This window comes from Lynx canadensis, chromosome B1 (genome assembly GCF_007474595.2).
Source record: "Lynx canadensis isolate LIC74 chromosome B1, mLynCan4.pri.v2, whole genome shotgun sequence".
NCBI lineage: Eukaryota > Metazoa > Chordata > Mammalia > Carnivora > Felidae > Lynx > Lynx canadensis.
This window is the reverse complement of record NC_044306.2, coordinates 146,590,094-146,610,838: the sequence shown is the minus strand read 5'-3', so window position 1 is coordinate 146,610,838 and position 20,745 is coordinate 146,590,094. Positions and strand designations below refer to the sequence as shown.

The window sequence follows — 20,745 nt, the reverse complement described above, 5'->3', positions numbered from 1 at the left end:
TCTCCTTGCCATACTCTCTGAAGAAGAGTGTTTTCCATTTTGAAGACAGATTTTTTTTTTTTTTTTTAATATATGGGCTCTGAGAACACACTGCTTTATTACATGGAATTGAAGTAAAGGTTTGAGCTACGATATATATTTTTTCTCCCTCAGAATGACAATTACAGTCTTAGTGACTATACAGGTCTGTGTATAGAGGCATTAAAAATGACTAGGATGAAAAAAATGTTTAAATACATTTTAAAAATGACTGGGACAATGTAAAGAACCCACCTCCTTATTGGTTAGATTAGTCAGACCAGTAGCAAATGATGTTACAAGGTATAGCAATCAGGCCAAGCATAATAAACAGAGAGTACTGGGGACAGAGAGCAGGTAATAGCTCTGGCAAGAGGCTGGCATTTGGGAGATTCATCAAGGGATAGCAGAGAGGGTACCTGACAGGCATGGAGAGAGCCTTTCATATGGAACCTAGGAATAAGTGACAATTGCAGATTAGACAGAGATGCTTTTCTATTCATAAAGTCTGATTCTCTAATTCCCACCTGGAGTGAATAGCATTATAGTAAATGGGTAGGCAAGGTCATTTTTTCTTCTCGTGAGCATAGAGGTCTATGTATGTGTGGTGTGAGCAAGTGACTGGGGTTTAGAGGCAGGTAACCAATGCCTAGAGAGATAGAAATGACAAGAGAAACACAAAGCTTCAGTTCTCAAGGAATGAAGTTTTGGCCATCTTATCAAGATAGGTTCAGACAATGGGAATAAGGCAAAGGTCTGATTGCTGATTCTAGACTGCAAGGAGCATAGTAGTGATTTTATTTCAGATTTTAGACATAAAATTTTAGACCACAGATAAACGAGCAGACAGGATGATTTGATGCTGAATAATACAAACTCCTTTAATTCACCCATATAAGGGCAGAATTGCCCCCAGAGATTACTGAGCCTTCATAAGGAAATTAATTGGCCCCAGCTACTTAGGTAGAAAGGACTAAGGAACAAGGGGTTGGGCAAGTTGCAACTCATCTGACTTCAGGGGAAACCAAATGGGAACCAAAATAGGACCCAGCTACCTATTTATTGTAGTTCCTCCACTCTAAGGAGAAGTCTAAAATCAGGTTTGAGTTGAACATTCAGAGATTACGGAGTCTGACCAATACTCAGGCAGTGAATCTAGTCTCTTCTTGAGAATTTACAATGAAATCAATGTTGAGTTATGTTATATGTTAATCTTTTTTTTTTTTTTTGCAAGTTTTTATTCAATGCTAGTTAACATGCAATGTAATATTGGTTTCAGGAGTAGTATTTAGTGATTCATCATTTACATATAACATCCAGAGTTCATCACAAAAAATGCCTCCTTAATATCCATCACCCATTTAGCCCATTCCCCTGCCCCCCTCCCCTCTAGCAACCCTCAGTTTGTTCTGTATATTTAAGAGTCTCTTATGGTTTGCTTTCCTCTCCTTTCCCCCACCTACCCCTTGTTCATGTGTTTTCTTTCTTGAATTCCACATATGAGTGAAATCATATGGTATTTGTCTTTCTCTGACTGACTTATTTTGCTTAGCATAATGAACTCTAGCTCCATCCACATTGTTGCAAATGGCAAGATTTCATTTTTTATGGCTGAGTACTCTTCATATATATATATATATATATATATGTGTGTGTGTGTGTACACACACAGACACACACACACACACACACACATACATATACCACATCTTCTTTATCCATTCACCAGTTGATGGACATTTGGGCTCTTTTTATAGTTTAGCTATTGTTGATAATGTTATTTTAAACATCAGGGTACATGTGGTCCTTTTAATCACTATTTTGTATATGTTGAGTAAATACCTAGTAGGGCAATTGCTGGATTGTAGGGTAGTTCGAGTTTTAACTTTTTGAGTGACATCCATATTGTTTCCAGAGTGGCTGTACCAATTTGCAGTCCCACCAACAGTGTAAGAAGTTCCCCTTTCCCTGCATCCTCCCAACATCTGTTGTTTCCTGTGTTGTTAATTTTAGCCATTCTCACAGGTATGAGGTGGTATCTCTCATGGTTTGGATTTGTATTTCCCTGAAGATGAGCGATGTTGAGCATCTTTTTCAGGTGTCCGTTAGCTATCTGTATGTATTCGTTGGAAAAATATCTATTCATGTTCTGCTCATTTTTTAATTGGATTATTTGTTTTTTGGGTATTGAGTTTGATAAGTTCTTTACAAATTTTGGATACTAACCAATTTATCAGATATGTCATTTGAAAATATCTTCTCCTATTCTGTAGGCTGCCTTTTAGTTTTGTTGTTTCTTTTGCTATGCAGAAGCTTTTTATCTTAAGGAGATCCCAATAGTTTATTCTTGCTTTTGTTCCCTTTCCTCCAGAGATATTTGCTTCCATGTGTTTTTTATTTCTTCTTTGATTTCCTGGTTAACTCATTCATTCTTCAGTAGTAGGTTCTTTAACCTCCATTATTTGTGGTCTTTCCAAATTTTTCTTGTGGTTGACTTCAAGTTTCATAGCATTGTGGTCTGAAAATATGCATGGTATGACCTCAATCTTTTAGTTGTTATTGAAGCCTGATTTGTGACCCAGTATGTGATCTATTCAGGAGAATGTTCCATGTGCACTTGAACAGAATGTGTATTCTGGGGCACCAGGGTGGCTCAGTCAGTCGAGTGTTTGAATCTTGATTTCGGCTCTGGTCATGATCTCACAGTTGTGCACATCAGTGCAGAATCTGCTTTGGATTCTCTCTCTTCCTTTTGCTTTGCCCCTCCCACCCTCACTCATGTGTTGCACTCTCTCTCTCTCAAAACTAATAAATAAACTTAAAAAAGGAGAAAACAATGTGTATCCTGTTGCTTTAGGATGAAATATTCTGAATGTATCTATTATATCTATCTGGTCCACTGTGTCATTCAAAGCCATTGTTTCTTTGTTGATTTTCTGCTTAGATGTTCTGTCGTTGTTGTAAGTGGGGTATTAAAGACTCCTACTATTATTGTATTATTATCAATGAGTTTCTTCATGTTTGTTATTAACTGATTTATATATTTGGTGTTATCAAGTTGGGGACATAAATATTTACACTTTTTAGATCTTCTTGTTGGATAGACCCCTTAATTATGTTATAGTGCCCTTCTTTACCTCTTGCTGTAGTCTTTGGTTTGAAATCTAGTTTGTTTGGGGTCACCTAGGTGGCTTGGTTTAAGCACCCAACTCTTGATTTTGGCTCAGGTCATGATTTTACAGTGATGAGATTGAGCCCCGTGTCAGGCTCTGCGCTGAGTTTGGCACCTGCTTAGGGTCCTCTCTCCCTCTCTCTCTGCCCCTCCCCCCTCTCAAAGCAAGCAAACTTGAAAAATATTTAAAAAAATAAAATCTAGTTTGCCTGATATAGCTACGGCTACTCTGGCTTTGTTTTGACATCCATTAGCATAATAAATGGTTCTCCATATCCTCGTTTTCAATATGCAAGTGTCTTTAGGTCTAAAATGAGTGTTTTATAGGCAACATACAGATGGGTATTGTTATTTTTATCCATTCTAATAACCTATGTCTTATGATTGGAACATTTAGTTCATTTACATTCAGAGTGATTATTGATAGATATTAATTTAGTGCCATTGTATTATCTGTAAAGCCAGTGTTTCTGGAGATTTTCTCGGTTTCTTTCTAGTCTTTTGGTCTTTCTTTCCTACTCAGAGTCCCCTTTAATATTTTTTGCAGGGCTGGTGTAGTGGTCACAAACTCCTTTAGTTTTTGTTTGTCTGGGAAACTCTTTATCTCTCCTTTCATTCTGAATGACAGCCTTGTTGGATAAAATATTCTTGGCTACATTTTTTTCCCATTGAATGTATCATGCCACTCCCTTTTGGTCTGCCAAGTTTCTGTGGAGAGATCTGATACAAACCTTATTTGTCTTGCCTTGTAGGCTAAGAATGTGTTTTTCCCTTGCTGCTTTCAGGATTCCTATCTCTGCATTTTGCAAATTTCACTATGATATGTCTTGGTGTTGGACAGCTTTTGTTGATTTTGATGGGAGTTCTCTCCTGGATTTGGATGTCTGTTTCCTTCCCCAGATTAAGGAAGTTTTCAGCTATAATTTCCTCAAACAAACCTTCTGCCTACTTCCCCCTCTCTTCTTCTTCTGGGACTCCTGTGACAAGAATGTTATTATACTTTATGGAGTCCCTAAGTTCCCTAAGTCTACTTTCATGATCTAATGTTTTTCTTTCCTTCTTCTTTTCAGCTTCATTATTTTCCATAATCTTATCTTCTATATTATTAATTAGTAATATTATCAGTAGTCTGATTCTTCCATCCTTGTTGTCAATACATTCAGTAGGTTTTTCATCTCAGTTATGGCATTTTTTAAATTTCAGCCTGAGTAGTTTTTAGGTGTTTTTTTTTAAGTTTTTTTTTTAACGTTTATTTATTTTTGAGACAGAGAGAGATAGAGCATGAACGGGGGAGGGTCAGAGAGAGAGGGAGAAACAGAATCTGAAACAGGCTCCAGGCTCTGAGCTGTCAGCACAGAGCCCGACGTGGGGCTCGAACCCATGAACTGCGAGATCGTGACCTGGCTGAAGTCGGACGCTCAGCCGACTGAGCCACCCAGGCGCCCCAGTGTTTTTTTTTTTTTTTTTAATCTCTGCAGTAAGGGACTCCATAGTGTCTTCTATGCTTTTCTCAAGCCCAGCTAGTATCCTTATGAGTGTTGTTTTAAATTCTGATTCAGGAATATTACTTATATCTGTTTTGATTAGATTCCTGGCCATGACCTCTTCCTGTTCTTTCTTTTGGGATGAATTTCTCTGTCTTGGCATTTTGCTAGACTCTGTCTTCTGTGTGTTAGGAAATACCATTGCATCTCCTGCTCCTGAGGGTAATGGCTATATTAAGACGAGGTCATATACTGTACAGGCCTTGGTACTTCAGGAAGATTTTTTTGGCGTATGCCTGTGCGCTTTGCTGTTATGTTTTGGCTGCTCTTTCCCTCAGATCAGTTCTCTGCAGAGTTTCTCCTTGCCCGCAATGGGAAGCGTTTGAACCTTGTCCAGTGTGTGGTGAGTTTTAACTAGGTGTGTTTTGGTGTGCTTGTTATAAACGGCTGGATTCTATTTTCCCTAGAGCTGAAGTTTGTAGCACTCTGTGACCAATAGACTTGGTGCATGTGGGAGGTTTGTGCTAGTCTTCTGGGGGAGAGTCTTGTTGCACTGGTTCTCAGGCACTCCTGTCCTAGTAAAGATGCACCTACAGGGCTCAGTGGGGTGGGGCTTGAGGTAAGTGGCTCCAGCCTCCACTGGGGGTGCTGTGCTGCTTATGGAAATCCGTCTGTGCTGATGGGCTGGGGGGGAAAATGGCATCAGCTAGTTCTCTCATCCTGGACTGGGGAGTTTGCACCTGCCGCTGTTTGGGAAGCCCTCAAGAGAGGAGCGAAAAGTCTCTGTTGTGTTTCAGGCTTCCGTCAGATCCTTGCATTCACCCTGTCTGCGTCTGAGCCAACTGTCTGCCTTGTGGCATAGTACTCTTGTGTTTTATCTCGGGCACGGGCCTGGGTTTCAAAATTCCAAATTTTAGGGACCAGGCATGACACAGACCCATGCTAATCCTCTGGGGGAGGGTCTTGTGCTGTGGCTGCTGTCAATTTGTCCCAAAAGGGCAGTTTCATGAACACACAGGGGCTCGGAGTTTATGGTGAAGCAATGCCAAAAGCTGACTTCCGTGTTAGCTGCCCTCAGCAGGTGTCTCTGCTGCTATGCTGATTAATGGGGCTGCTCTATGGTGCCCACCGTGTCTTTTGTCCCCTGAGAGGCAGTGCCACCTCTCCCAAATGCACTCCAAGAAAGGGAACTCTCTCTCCCAGTGTGGCCCAGAGGATCTTCAGAGCACCCTGTCCACTCCAGCGCCTCTGCCCTCCTCCACAGGAACACTGCAAAGCTTATCAGCCTCTACCCGGTGATGGCCCAGACTTCTAAAACTTCAGACATTGAACTCCACTGCTTGCAAAAACTGTGATGATCAGCCTCTCTCTTTTTCCCAGTCAATGATTTTGGGGAAGTGTTTTTCTTGTGCAATCCCATGCGTGCTGCTTTCTCTCTTTCTCTCCCTGCTCTCCATGATCAGGGTTCCCTCCCTTCCACAGCACCCACAACTCTTTTGTCCCCCAAATCAACTCTCCATAGCTTCTACCTTCCACAATGTGGCCATTTCTCTCTCTTTAGATGTGTAGTTTGTTCTCTTAGTTCTCAGATCGATTTCCTGGGTGTTCAGAATGATATGATATTTATCTAGCTGTGTTTGAGGGACAAGGCAAGCATAGGGTCCCCCCCACCCCACTACTCTGTCATCTTAACTCTCTTCCTATGATAATCTTTACTTATGTGCAGACAACTATGAATATTCAGGGGAAAAATAATTTTCTAACTACTTTTCTCCTAATTATAAGGCAATGACTTTACTTAATTCTCAACCAAGGAAACAGTAACGTATATATCAAAGCTGGAGTGAAAAGTCAGCTCTTTCAGGCTTTTCAAAAGGTACATATAATATACAGATACACAAAACCATAGTTACTGTACCTTTGGATTATCTAAGAAAATTTCAATAACAGTTTTAATTATTGTAAGCTTCCATTGTATGTCTGACTATAGAACCCAACTTCCAACCAAGCATGACCCTATGTTATCTTACAATAGGGACATTCCATTGTGTAAATGGCTGTAATTATTAGAAACCTTTTCCTTATACTAAATTAAACTTTGCCTTTGGAGATTTGAAATTAGATTGGCTCATATTGAATATCTTCCAAGGGAACTAAGTTACTGTAGTATAGTAATGAACTCTTAATTTAGCATGCACAGTAGAGAGCAGAGGTATTGAATGGCTTTGGTGAAATGACTAAACTTCCAAGGGCTTGAGAGCCCCTTGGTGAGAATGAAGAGCATTTGTTTGTTTGTTTGTTTGTTTTCTGGTTTTGTTTTTGTTTTGCCAAGCACGCACCTACTTTTCTAAGTCTTGCTAATGAATCATGTTCAGTTCTATTATTTGGCCTATTTCTCCCCCTCCATGGTTTGTAGATGATTTTTTCCGTTATAGGTTTTTAAAGAGCAAAAGGATAGGCTAAATTTAGTGTGGTAGCAAATAAGCAAACAATCTCTAATTTTCAGCAGCTCAATATAACTTTTTTTTTTTCTTCACTCATGCTATCTGTCCAATGTAGATTGGTAGGAGGCCTGATTATCATAGTCACCTAGAGACCTAGGTTGAGAAAGACCCAACACTTGCTTCTTTGATTCCTATGTCAAGGGAACGGGATGATAGTAAATCATGCACTGTTTCTTAAGCTTGTTTAGAAGAAATACTCATCATTTCTACTCAGACATCACTAACCAGCAAGTCACATTGTCATACCTCACTTCAGAGGGGTTGGGTATGTACAGTCCTACCACTTGCCTGAAAGGAGGGGAACTGGAAATATTTAGTAAACAACTCTAATGGCCACCATCTTGGTCCTCCACCAACAAGAAAAGATTTTGTACTTTCAACCAAAAGCAAATGTTACCACAGGATTGCTAAACACATCCGTTGTAAATAAGGTCTGTTTGGTTAGTGCTTCAGGTCTCCTGCAAAATCTCTCATCTTTCATTATGGTGCCATGATTCTCAATCTGGCCCTAAACTTCAGAAAGCAGCAAGAAATACTCTTCTAATGCAGTCACATGTGGATATAGTCCCTGACTCCAGAAACTCTAGCCACTTTCTTGGGTGTGATTTTGTTTTCTAGCCCCTGTAACATGTGGGGATTTCTCTTCAAATATTTTAAGCATTTCCTTGGCCATTTGTCATGAAATATAATTGTTTTTTTCAATCATTTCAGGGAAGGCAACAATACCAACTTGTTGTTTGACTTCAATGGCTGCAGCACCTGTGTCCTTAGCTGGTATCCCAAAAGAAATTGGAGTTAGAGAAGTTGCAGGAACAAAGATTTATGTGTTATCCAAGGAACTGGGGGCGGGAGGAAATTAAAACATGAACCAAGTCCCTGTTCTATCTATCATCTCCTCCATTATCCTTTTAATGTTAAAAACCTGGTTTTCTGGTGTCACCATATGCCTACTTTATAGACCTTACATCTTAAACTTTTATTAAGTTTTATAATAATCAGGATGGACTAAGCTATTCTGTGGTCACAAGTAAATCCTATGTTTAGAAATAAATCCTAAAATCCTAAATATTGACTTAATAATGATTTATTTCTTGTTCATATCACAGTCTAAATCGGGTAGTTCTCTTTGGTGACTCTTGAAGAGTCTGGCTCCTGGCTGAATCCTGAGCATGATTTTTTTCAGGCCTGGTAATTACAGATGACATTCCTCATGGGGTAAAGCTGTCATTCCCATTCCAGATTGGGGCAAAACACATTTCAGCCACTGAAGGAGTCGCAGTCAAGGACTCAGTCCCTTTCTCCCTCCAAACTGGCCATACTTTTGTGCCTAGCTTCATTCCTAGCCCAGGTGCCTCTATTGAGACTTTCTAATGGGGAGGAGGGGAGATGAAGGGAGAAACTTGGAGAGAATTTTGTGCATGTTAGCTCAGCATTCAGAGTTTCCAACTCTCAGACCTTTCCCTTCCCCTTCCCCCCTGCCCCAGTGTCCTTAAAACCACAGGGGCCTTTTGTTTGGGACTCCTTCAGGAGTAAGCCATCCTCACATCTGTGATGATCTACCTGATCCTTGACTGGTGCAGGTCCATGGGGTGGGGGTGGGGGGGGCGGGAATGGACAAGGGGACAGGGTGGGGAGTCAGCACTTTCTCCAGTTTAACCTCTTGCTCATACTATCCTCATAAGTGATTAAAGTCTTAAGTGTTACTTTCAATTCGTTTTAATTGGCTACTCTGACACTTTGAAGTTCATCTCTCTCTAACTTGGCTCAGTCCCTGACAATTCGTCTCCAAGCGGTAACTCAAGAATGCAAGACATTTCCATCTCTATATTATCTGGAGCGTGTGTTTCTACAGTTACTGTGAGACAGAAAAGGAGAAAACGGGGAACTATGCTAAGACATTAACAGCCACACCTCAAAGCGGTGTAGAGTACACTCATTCATATTTCATCATCCAGGACTCAGTTACATGTTCCCAACCTAACTGCAAGGGAGGCTGAAGTAAGACTCTCCCTGTACAAACAGGAAAAGAAATGAATTTGTGTGAGCCTCGAGACAGTTTTTGCCTGTAGTGTCCTCTTGACGAGTATATTTGCATGCGTGTCTGTGGGGTATTTGGAACAAACTTTGCACATATAGGAGATATAATTATAAGTGAAAGGCAGACCTGAAGCCCAGGCTCTATGAGTAGGAAGAATGAATAAACCTGAGAGGGAAATAAAAACTGGGGACTTAGTAACAAACCCAAATATTGGGGGGCACATCTTGGAGGGCAGTGACATTAACTCTTCTCGTCTAGAAAGAACTTCTGGATGATCTTGAGAGACTCCTCTACCCCCACCACTAGCTCCTAAATGTAATCCTCCTGCACCAGCTGTACAATTGTGCATTTACAATTCAGTTTGGACTATTGAACGTTCTACCTTCCACTCCTTATATAAAAGCGACAGGTTTTCATTATTTTTTCTTTCCCCACCAGCCTGGTAGTTACAGTTGGCCACTTCAAGGGCATTCAGGGAATGTCTAACTTCACAGGGATCTGTCCACAGTGATGTGTGTGAACGTGTGATGCATTTATGTATACTGCTACCTCATCTCTTTCACCACGAAATTCTAGAAGTTTCAGGTTAACAAAACAAAATGAATCCTAAGTTTTTAAGAGACAGTGTTGGCACATGTCCTTGAATTCTAAATTTCACAACTCTGCGTTTGCCACATTACAGGTACATTTATGAAACATCTAGAAAGCATCCATTCTTGTATGGACCTACTATTCTGACCATGTCTGCTTGCTATGAAACAGCTATTCGGTCATGTTGCCAAGAAGAAAACAAAACTGAGTGCTTCCAGATAAAGGTAAAATATTTGTCAATTGTGATTTAGAGCCTTGTTATGCAAAGGGTGGACTGTGAACTGGCATCACTCCTACCTCCTGGCAGCTTGTTGGAAATGCAGAACCTGAAGCTCTTCTCCAAACCTACTAAATAAGATTTCATTTTAACAAGATACGTAGGCAATTCATAGTGTCAATAAAATCTGAAAGCATAATTTAGCGTAGACTGTACTTCATTACAAATATTTAATATTCTAGTTACTATTGTTGCGTAACAAAGCACCCCAACATTTATTGACTCAAGACAACAACGATCATTTAATTCTCTCTCATGATTTCTGGGGGTCAGTTCGGGAAGGGCTCATCTGGGCTGCTCTGGCTCATCTTTCTTGTGGTTGTGGTCAGACAGTGGCTAGATCTAGGACTCTGGGGGACTCTGGGGGTTAGCTCAACACCTTTTTCTTTTCATATAATCTCAGGGCCTCTCCATGTGGTCTCTCTGCCCTAGCTAGCTCGGGATTCCTCACAGCATGGTAGCCTCAGGGCGGCTGGACTGCTTACAAATGGCCCAAATCTTCAAGAATGAGTATTCTAGTGGATAAAGCAGAAGTTGTATGGCCTTTTATGACCTAGCCTCAGAAATAACTTCCGTCATGGTCTATTGGTTGAAACACCTCACCGGTTTGAAGGGGACAGTATATATACTGTACCTCTTGAGGAGCAGATTGTCAAAGACTCATTGTAAGAGGAACACAGACGGAAGATATTGCTGCAGCTGTCTTTGGACAATACAATCTTACCACTCTTAATTTTAACCATGTGGCCTTTTCTCCTTCATTGACTAGTTCTATGATAAAAGTACTTTGTATGCATGCTCATTACAGGTTCTAAATCTCCACATAAAATAACCATCTTTACTAGAAAAGGCACTACATGGATTTTCCCAAAGGTTGTGTTTAAATGAGTAGTAGTTTGATAATCATTTGATGAATTCCTCAAGACTAAATGCAGTGCTACTTTGTTCTGTTTCCTTTGATTTTCTCAGTGCAAATTTATCTCATATTCCTCAAACCCCTATTTCTCTATTCCTCTACACCTATTTTTCCTATGGAGCTCCTCATCATTTATCTGGTGTGAGAAATTAAATAATGTATCTAAAGAGTTCTGGCATATGCTAAGTACTCAATAATTATAGCTATTATCATTAAAGATATTTATATGTATATTTCTTACCTCCTTTTCTATTTGTCCCCTAGTGACGCCTTCAGAAGCCAATTCTGAATTTTTAAGCAGGGCAGTCTTTTTTTTTTCTTTTGGTTTTATATTAATTAAAGACAACAAAAATAAAAGATCGTGCAGTCTTATGTCTCATTACTTTGCATTTCTGAAGAATGAACTTTTTGTGGAGTTGTTTTTTTTTTTTTTTAAGTAACATGCTTCCTCTTCTAAGTTACAAAGTTTTTTTTTAATTTTTTAAATGTTTTATTTATTTTTGAATGAGAGAGACAGAGTGAGACCAGGGGAGGGACAGAAAGGGAGGGAGACACAGAAACTGAAGCAGGCTCCAGGCTCTGAGCTGTCAGCACAGAGCCCGATGCAAGGCTCAAACTCACAAACCGTGAGATCATGACCTGAACCAAAGTCGGATGCTTAACCGACTGAGCCACCCAGGTGCCTGTACTTACAAAGTTTTCTTAATCTTAACCTTTCTCACTGGAGAATTTCCTTAATGTAAAACATGCCCCTATAATTTCGCTAAGAGTTCTTCCCTTCTCTCCCCCACTTTATGATCTTTACGGTATTGCTGCCTCCAGGGTGTCTGTTCCCAGTAGTTCTCGCTTCTTCCTCAGAAAAAATTCCATAACCAAGTGCGTAAAAATTGTGTCTATGATCAAAGAATGTGGTTTATGAGTTAAGTCTTCAGAGACTCTCTCATGAAGAAGCGTATGGGCTTGTTTGTATTAGATTTTAAATGAGTATAATACAACAAAATGACTAAAGTAATAATTATATGTGTAAGTATTATAAAAATATAATTAGCTACATTTAATCATAATTATTACATTAAATTATAATTGTTGTGCCAGTTTTGTGGTTTGAATATTGCCTTTGTATATATTTTCTAACTTGTTCTTAAAAATAGCACTGTAAGGTGCAGTTACCCAAAGTAAAAACAATCTATCGTCATTATAATTTCTTAAGTGAAAATATAGAACTATTCTGAAATTTTAAAATATTACTAATATGCCCAGCATACAGAGATACCAATTTGGTGTATATCCTTTTATTCATTTTTCCACTCACAGATTTTATTTTGTGCATTGTTGTGATCACACTGAATATATAGCTTTGATTTGAGATTTAAAAATGCGAACTTTTTATTAAGAGTAAACATTTTGTCAAAATTAATATGCCATTATTTACCTTACCGTCACTCTGCTGTTGAGACAGTTTGTCTCTGAATTTTTGCTTTCATAACAAAACATGCATGTTCTCATTTTTGCATAATTATGTTTTTATTTATTTAGACGAATTTTTTTTGCGATAGTTTCCAAAGTAAAAATCCTAGGTTGAAAATGGCAAACATACTTGAGGGGTGGGGCGGGGGGACTCCATTAATATATATTGCAAAACTGGAGAGCATATATTTTAGATTTGCAATAGGAGACATGTGCCAGATGGCAGAGCTAGTAACTTGAATAAAAATAAAACACAACTGTAAGACATTGTTGCAATTTATTCTAGTGCTGTCTGGACTTCTGCTTGCTCACTTTCTTGTCTTTATATTCTAAAGGTTTGAGCTTCTAGACCAAGTGATCTCTGGGAAGTGAGATGCTATTTTATGAAACCAACCAACCACGTTGTGCTTTTGGATTTGGTATCTTTTAAACAAAACAATAAGGACTTTCTAATTTTGAGATACACAACTTTTACTTTTCTTTCTTATTTACTAATGACAAGATTAACTTTTTCTATTACTACCACATGTCTTTGATCCATTGTTTTTCTGATTACAGTTAGAACCCATCAGGAAATACGTGAGAGAAATATCTTTGAGGCATCACCATTTATGTGAAATTGGGATTAAATTCAACCACAAAGTATCAAAAGCAGTGTAAGTTACTGATTGAGATATGTGAACTTTGTTGCTGTTGGATCACCCCATTTGATCAAACTCATTTGAAAAATCAACTTTCTTTCTTTCTTTCTTTCTTTCTTCTTTCTTATTTATTTGAGAGAGAGAGAGAGAGAGAGAGAGAGAGAGAGAGAGAGAGAATGAGCAGGTGAGAGGCAGAGAGAGAAGGAGACCAGAATCTGAAGCAGGCTCCAGGCTCTGGGCTATCAGCACAGAGCCCGAAGTGGGCTCCAATGAAGTGGGCATGAACTGTGAGATCATGACCTGAGCCGAAATTGGACGCTTAACAAACTGAGCCACCCAAGCACCCCATTCTGGTCAAAAAATCATTTTTCTTTCATTTAATAATGTCTTTCAGTACAAACCTGGTTCCTTTCTCCATACGGATGCTACCTGCCTGTTCAATAGGGCACATAAAGCTGGACTTGAAACCACACTATTCCTCATCTAAACCCACTATTTCCTGCCTCAATTTCTTCTATCCGCTCAGATCCCTAAGCCTCTGCCTTAGTGCGCAAAAGATTCTGTACGTTCAGATGCAGGCACGTAATCGTTCTGCATGATAAAGGCTGGAAGATAAAATGTATTCTTGTCTCTGTGAAGATAAAAAGGATTTTGGCTCCAGTGTCTTGCAGTACAGAAAAATCTAGGGGCTTCTGGGTGGCTCAGTCAGTTAAGTGCTGACTTGGGCTCAGGTCATGATCTCGCAGTTCGTGATTTCAAGCCCCTGTATCGGGCTCTGTGCTGACAGCTCAGAGCCTGGAGCCTGCTTCAGATTCTGTGTCTCCCTCTCTCTCTGCCCCTCCCCCACTCGCACTCTGTCTCTATGTCTCTCAAAAATAAATAAACTTTAAAAAATTGAAAAAAAAAGAATAGAAAAATCTAGTGACGTTTTCAGGGTAGGGATGGAAAGTGTGGGAGAATTTGATGTTACTCCGTGTGCCTCTTTCTTGGCCCAGATGTATCCTTCCTTTTATCACCTTCTTCCCCAATTCGGGACAGACCTGAGCTGCATGGAAGCTTAGTTCTCCTTATAAGGCAGGCCCGTTTTCCCTATTTCCAGGGAAATTTCAGAGATGCTGCTCAGTTGTTCACAAGGACAGACAAGGGAGACCCAAGACTCTCATAATTATTTTCTTTGTGATGAAGGATTTTACTTAGAAAGTTGGGTCAGAGAAATTTTCCAATTACCCATCTAAGCAACTCAGCTTCTTTAAGCGATAATTTAAATGTTGAAAATGACTATATTTTGCATGATCGGGAACCGAATGGTGTTTGTTTTGTGATTCACATCTTTGCGTGGCTCTGAGTGCTATCATTGAAGAAACAGAAAGCATTTAAAACATAGTCTCTTCATCCTACATTTGCAAATGGGTTTCTATTATTTTGGTTACTCAATGAACTAGAACTAATTTTAGAAAGCATTGAACTCAAAATACGGTTTAAAATGCACTTCTTTTTCTTTTCAGGGAATTGGTTCTGCTGACTAAGAAACAACCGAAAGCTAACTTTTCTGAAATTGCCAAACTGGCCGGGGATGTTAAAAATCTGCATCAGACCTGTTGTGAAGGAGATGTGGTAGCCTGTGTACTTGGCAGGGTGAGAGCCTCCTCTTTCTTAAAACTCACTCAGCCTTGGGGCGCCTGGGTGGCTTGGTCGGTTAAGCGTCCGACTTCAGCTCAGGTCATGATCTCACGGTCCGTGAGTTCGAGCCCCGCGTCGGGCTCTGTGCTGACAGCTCAGAGCCTGGAGCCTGTTTCCGATTCTGTGTCTCTCTCTCTCTCTGCCCCTCCCCCGTTCATGCTCTGTCTCTCTCTGTCCCAAAAATAAATAAACGTTGAAAAAAAAATTAAAAAAAAAAAACAAAAACTCACTCAGCCTTTAAAAAACTTGGGCGCTTGGGTGGCTCCGTCGTCAGGTGTCTGACTTTGGCTCAGGTCATGATCTCATGGTTCATGAGTTCGAGCCCCGCTTCCTGTCAGCTCCTAGCCTGCTTCAGGTAGAACACGAGCCCCACTTCTGGTGAACCCCGCTTCTCTCTTTCTCTCCCCACCTTTCTGCCCCTCGTGAGATTCTCTCCCTCTCTCTCTCAAAAATAAATATACGAAAAAAAATTTAAAAACAAACAAAAAAAAGAAACTCTACTCCGCATATTTAGAAGGAGTCCTGGCTTTTCAGGACAGGCTAAGAGAGTGTTATTTGTATGATTAGGTGAACTTGGGGGAAAAGTAAGAGAAATTGGGGGGCTGACAGAATCAATCATAATTAAAATAAAACAAAACAAAATCTCTAATATCCTTTACACAGAAACAATACCTGCGCCAAGCCGGGAACTCCAGAACAGGTCCATTTGTAGTTCTGCACCATGTCAGGAATGCCAGAACAGTCTTGAATGATTTCACAGCATTGGCTAGTGTTCACAAACAATACAAAGTAACTGTGGACTGCTCTGGCATTCCTGTCTTTGTCCAGACCTTAACGGACAAAGTTCACAGTTACTGGCTCGACAAAGATATTGTTTATGTGTTAAAAGATTTTCATTCCAGGGGCGCCTGGGTGGCGCAGTGGGTTAAGCGTCCGACTTCAGCCAGGTCACCATCTCGCGGTGTGTGAGTTCGAGCCCCGCGTCGGGCTCTGGGCTGATGGCTCGGAGCCTGGAGCCTGTGTCCGATTCTGTGTCTCCCTCTCTCTCTGCCCCTCCCCCGTTCATGCTCTGTCTCTCTCTGTCCCAAAAAAATAAATAAACGTTGAAAAAAAAATTTTTTTTAAAAGATTTTCATTCCATTTTAGAGATGGTTTTGTTTTTAATTAGGATGGATGCTGAACATTAGTAAGTGTTCTTTTGTCTTCTGGGGATGATCATTTGATTTTCATTTAATTTATTCGTTGAATCATATTAACACATTTCTTAATTTTTAACTATCTTTAGATTGCTTAAGTCAATCTCCTTTTACTGTATTTCTGGATTTTATATGGACATAATTTCCAATTTTTTGCATTTGTGTTTACATGTGAGATTGATCTAGAACTTCCGGGTTTTGGTATTCAGTTACGCTAACTTCCAAAAATTGCGTTGTTTTTCCTTTTGAAGTCTCTGAAATAATATAATAGTATTGGGTCTTACCTGTTTTGTGAAGGTTTGAAAGAACTTGTCCATGAGACTGAAGCAGAGACTGAGACAAGAAATTGGTGGGACAGCTTTTCCATTTCTTTTGCTATAGATTTCTTTTAACATTTTTCAGTCGATCCTCATTGTTTATTAATTCTGTACTTGTGAATTACTTATTTGCCAGAATTGATTTGTAACCCCCAAATTAATACTCAGAGCACTTGTGTGGTCATCCACAGACCAGGGCATGCTCAGAACAGTGGAGCATTTGAGTTGCCTGATGCACAGGGTCCCAGCTGGGAGGGAATACGACCAGGCTCACCTTCTTGTTTTAGCTCTCATACTGTAAATAAGCTTCCTTCCTACAGTCTAGTGCCACATTTCCCACATTTTGTGGGGTTTTTTTGTGGGTGACTTAGCTATTTGAAGTGGCCCCCAAGCCTAGTGCTGAAGTGCTATCTGGTGTTCCTAAACGCAAAAAGTCATGATGTGCTTCTGGAGAAGACAATGTGTTAGATGTATTCGTTCAACATTAATAAGTGAACAATATATATTAAATAAGGTCTTTTTATTTAAATAAATTTTTTAAGTTTATTTATTTTGAGGAGAGGAGGGGCAGAGAGAGAGAGAGACAGAGAATCCCAAGCAGGCTCTGTGCTGTCATCACAGAGTCTGATGTGGGGCTCAAATTCATGAACCGTGAGAGCATAACCTGAACCGAAGTCTGGCACTTAACCAACTGAGCCACTCAGGTGCCCTAATAATGTGTCTTTGAATAGAAACACACACAAAACAAAGATACGTCTTGATTTGTTGACAATGAAAATGTGACCGGGGCTTACAGGAACCTGATCCTATATTCCCTTAGGGCTCATTATTCAGTATTCACAAATTCAGTGAATTTCAGACTATTGTGACTAATGAGAATTTTGTGGTCAGGTTTTATAGTATACATTTTTAAAAATGTTTATTTATTTTTGAGAGAGAGAGAAACAGAGTGTGAGCAGGAGAGAGCAGAGAGAGGGATACACAGAATCTGAAACAGGCTCCAGGCTCTGAGCTGTTAGCACCCAGCCCATTGTGGGACTCAAACTCACAAACTGTGAGGTCATGGCCTGAGCCGAAGTCAGACACTTAACCAACAGAGGACACCCAGGCACCCTATAATATACATTTTTTTTTAAAGTTTCCTTTGTCAACATTTTCTTATTTACCTATTAAGTTCCACATAATATTATTATTTGATAATTAAAAACATCAAATATGTAATTATACTTCCTTTTCTCCATGTATTTTGTGTTTTCTCCTTTATTTAATTAGCTTTGCAAACCTCCTGTTTCATGTACCAGTGTTCTCCAAGAGAAAGTTCTCGAACTGATTTATTATTTCTACTGCGTTTATGCTTTTAATTTTATTCTCTCAGGTTCGCTTAGGTGTTTTATCTCAGTTGTTGGGTTGACTTCTTAGATTTTTTTGTACTTACTCTTTTTTAATAATTTTGCTAACAAGAATTATTTCAGTTGTACTATCATTTCTTTGATACACTCTATTCCACTAGAGGAAGGAAGGAAGGAAGGAAGGAAGGAAGGAAGGAAGGAGAGAAGGAAGGAAGGAGGGAGGGAGGAAGGAAGGGAGGGAGGAAGGGAGGGAGGAAGGGAAATAAGGAAGGAAGGAAGGAAGGAAGGAAGGAAGGAAAGAGGGAGGGAAGGAAGGAAGGAAGGGAGGGAGGGAGGGAGGGAAAGAAGGAAGAAGGGAGGGAAGGAAGGAAGGGAGGGAGGGAAGGAAGGATGGAAGGAAGGAAGAACTTTAGCTCTCTTTCTCTCCCTTTCTTTCCCTCCCTTCCTCCCCCATCTCCCTTTTCTTTCTTTCTTTCTTTCTCTTTCTTTCTTTCTTTCTTTCTTTCTTTCTTTCTCTTTCTTTCATTCTTTCTTTCTCCGTTGAAAACATTTCAATTCCAGTGTAGTTAACATATAGTGTTATACTAGTTTCAGGTATGCAAAATCGTGAGTCAACAATTCTGTGCATTACTCAGCACTCACCAAGAAAAGGATACCCTTTCTACTGTTTATTTTTTGTCTCGATCTAATTGTCTTTTATTTTTTTTTTTTTTTAATTTTTTTTTTTTAACGTTTATTTATTTTTGAGACAGAGAGAGACAGAGCATGAACGGGGGAGGGGCAGAGAGAGAGGGAGACACAGAATCGGAAACAGGCTCCAGGCTCCGAGCCATCAGCCCAGAGCCTGACGCGGGGCTCGAACTCACGGACCGCGAGATCGTGACCTCGCTGAAGTCGGACGCTCAACCGACTGCGCCACCCAGGCGCCCCTCTAATTGTCTTTTAAAGAGTATTTCTCCCAATGCTTTCAGGAATGTTGTATGGATTGTACACATTTAAATTGTATGTCCTAGAAAGCTTTTTTGTTTTTATCAATGATTATTATATCATCCCATGATGCTTCACAACACCACACCAACATAAAAAGCAAATAATCTTTATACTAGATGTTTTAATACTAAGTGATGTGAGTTAGTAGGGCTTATCAGTCTATTATAATACACAGTCCATGTAATTCAATTTTACATTGTAAAGTTCTTTCTCTTTCTTTGACTTCAAGGCACTATTAGACCGACATTCTGGGACTGTGTAATAATTGCTATAACACAAACTTTTAAAAAATGATTTCTGTGTGCCAGGCATTAATTTCAAACATTTCATTGTTACTTAATGAACACTTTTTTTTTTTAGTGCTTAATCTGTTCCGGGCTCCTTTCTTTGTCCCTAACAATTACTAGTCTGTTTACTTCCCACAACCATAAGACGTTAAGTATTATTTTAACCCCACTTTATAGATGAGGAAATTGAGACATGAAGAGGCAAAGTAGCTTGCCCAGGTCACACAGTCAGGAAGTAGCAAAGTCAAGATTAGAACTCAGGAAGTCTGACTTTAGAGCTAAAGCTGTCAACCACGGCAACTGGTTTATTTTTCCAGTCAAATAAATTCTCAGAAGCATTTATTATTTCTGCATAGGTGTGTCTAGAAGGTAAGAAATGGCGGGAGAGGTTTTTCATCTACCTGGAATGCCTGTTTTCTTACAGTTCCTTTCATCAATTTTCTTCCCCTCTTCTACTACGCTTTAAAAATTGTTCTTGGCCTTTTCCTTTCTCATTTTACACGTATAGTCAGAGATGGTTGGCCATCTTTCATTCTCCTTTTCCATGACCTAGATGAGTTGCTGAGCCATGAACCACATTTTCTGCTTGTCTCACAACTTGGTGAGGACAACCTGACTGAGTTCTGGTCAGAAGTGATTTATGCCATTTCTAGGCCTGGCCCATAATAATCTCCTGGCCCAAGCACCCCAATCCGAAGGCAATGTTAGAAACCACAGGTGCAAGATGACATAGCCTCTGTCAGCCTGGAACTACTCCTACCCCCAACGACTGCCTGGAGGCAATATGCCTGTCTTCTCACAAGGCATTCTTTCTTTATTAAGAAAGGAACAAACCTACAGAAGTCACTGAAAGCCTTCTGGTTACCTAACTAATGCACAGACTCTCCCCTAACAGTCTCAGTGTGACCCTGTTGATGTAGCTTCAACTTACTACTTTCATATTTAGACCTTTGCTCATTTTTCTTCTTTTTTCCTGAGTCCTTAATCTAAAGTCCTAACTGCTTAGAGGAAATCTCCATGCAGATGCCTAATAGATGCCTTAAAACATCTTAACTCTTTGGTGTCCCTTTTCGGCTATTCTCTTAAAATCTGTTAATTTCTCTTGAATATTAACTTCAGTAAATAGTGCTAACCTCAGTGTCCTACACCCTTCTAGATTCTTCGTCCTCACCTCACCCCCTGCCTCCAATCTAATTATCGTTTATGAAAATCTTGTCAATTCTATGCGTCAGCTCTTACGTCTGCCCAATCACTCATTTGGTTCAAGCTCCATAATTTCCTTTTTTCTTTCTTTTTCCCTATTATTTTTCTCCGTTCCAAGTTTTTATTTAAATTCCAGTTAGTTAACATCCAGTGTAATATTAGTTTCAGGTGTAGAATTTACATACAACACCCAGTGCATTCCTTAATCCCCATCACCCATTTAACACACCTCCCTGCCCACCTCCCCTCCGTTAACTTGTTCTCTATAGTTGAGAGTGTATTTCCTCATTTCCCTCTCTTTTTTCTCCCCTATGCTTTTCTGTTTTGTTTCTTAAATTCCACATATGAGTGAAATTATATGGCATTTGTCTTTCTCGGATCAACTTACTTCGCTTAGCTTAATATGCTCTAGCTCCATCCATGTCTTTACAAATGGCAAGATTTCATTCTTTTTCTTTTGAATTATTTATTTTGGACACAGAGAGAGAGCCGTGGGGGAGGGGCAGAGAGGGAGGGAGAGAGATCTGAAGCAGGCTCTGCACTGACAGCAGAGAGTCAGACATGGGGCTTGAACCCACAAACAGCAGGATCTTGACCTGAGCGAAAGTTAGGCAC

At 39.8% G+C, this 20,745-nt stretch overlaps 1 protein-coding gene across 1 annotated transcript in view; it reads left to right on the top strand.

Annotated features, from left to right (window-relative positions):
- LOC115512558 (alpha-fetoprotein-like) overlaps nucleotides 1-20,745 on the top strand; it is a 53,256-nt gene that overhangs the window by 3,134 nt on the left and 29,377 nt on the right. Inside the window, exons 5-7 of the mRNA XM_030313694.1 lie at nucleotides 9,899-10,031; nucleotides 13,026-13,123; nucleotides 14,614-14,743. Coding sequence (XP_030169554.1) covers nucleotides 9,899-10,031; nucleotides 13,026-13,123; nucleotides 14,614-14,743 — 361 coding nt within the window. The remainder of the gene's footprint in view (nucleotides 1-9,898; nucleotides 10,032-13,025; nucleotides 13,124-14,613; nucleotides 14,744-20,745) is intronic.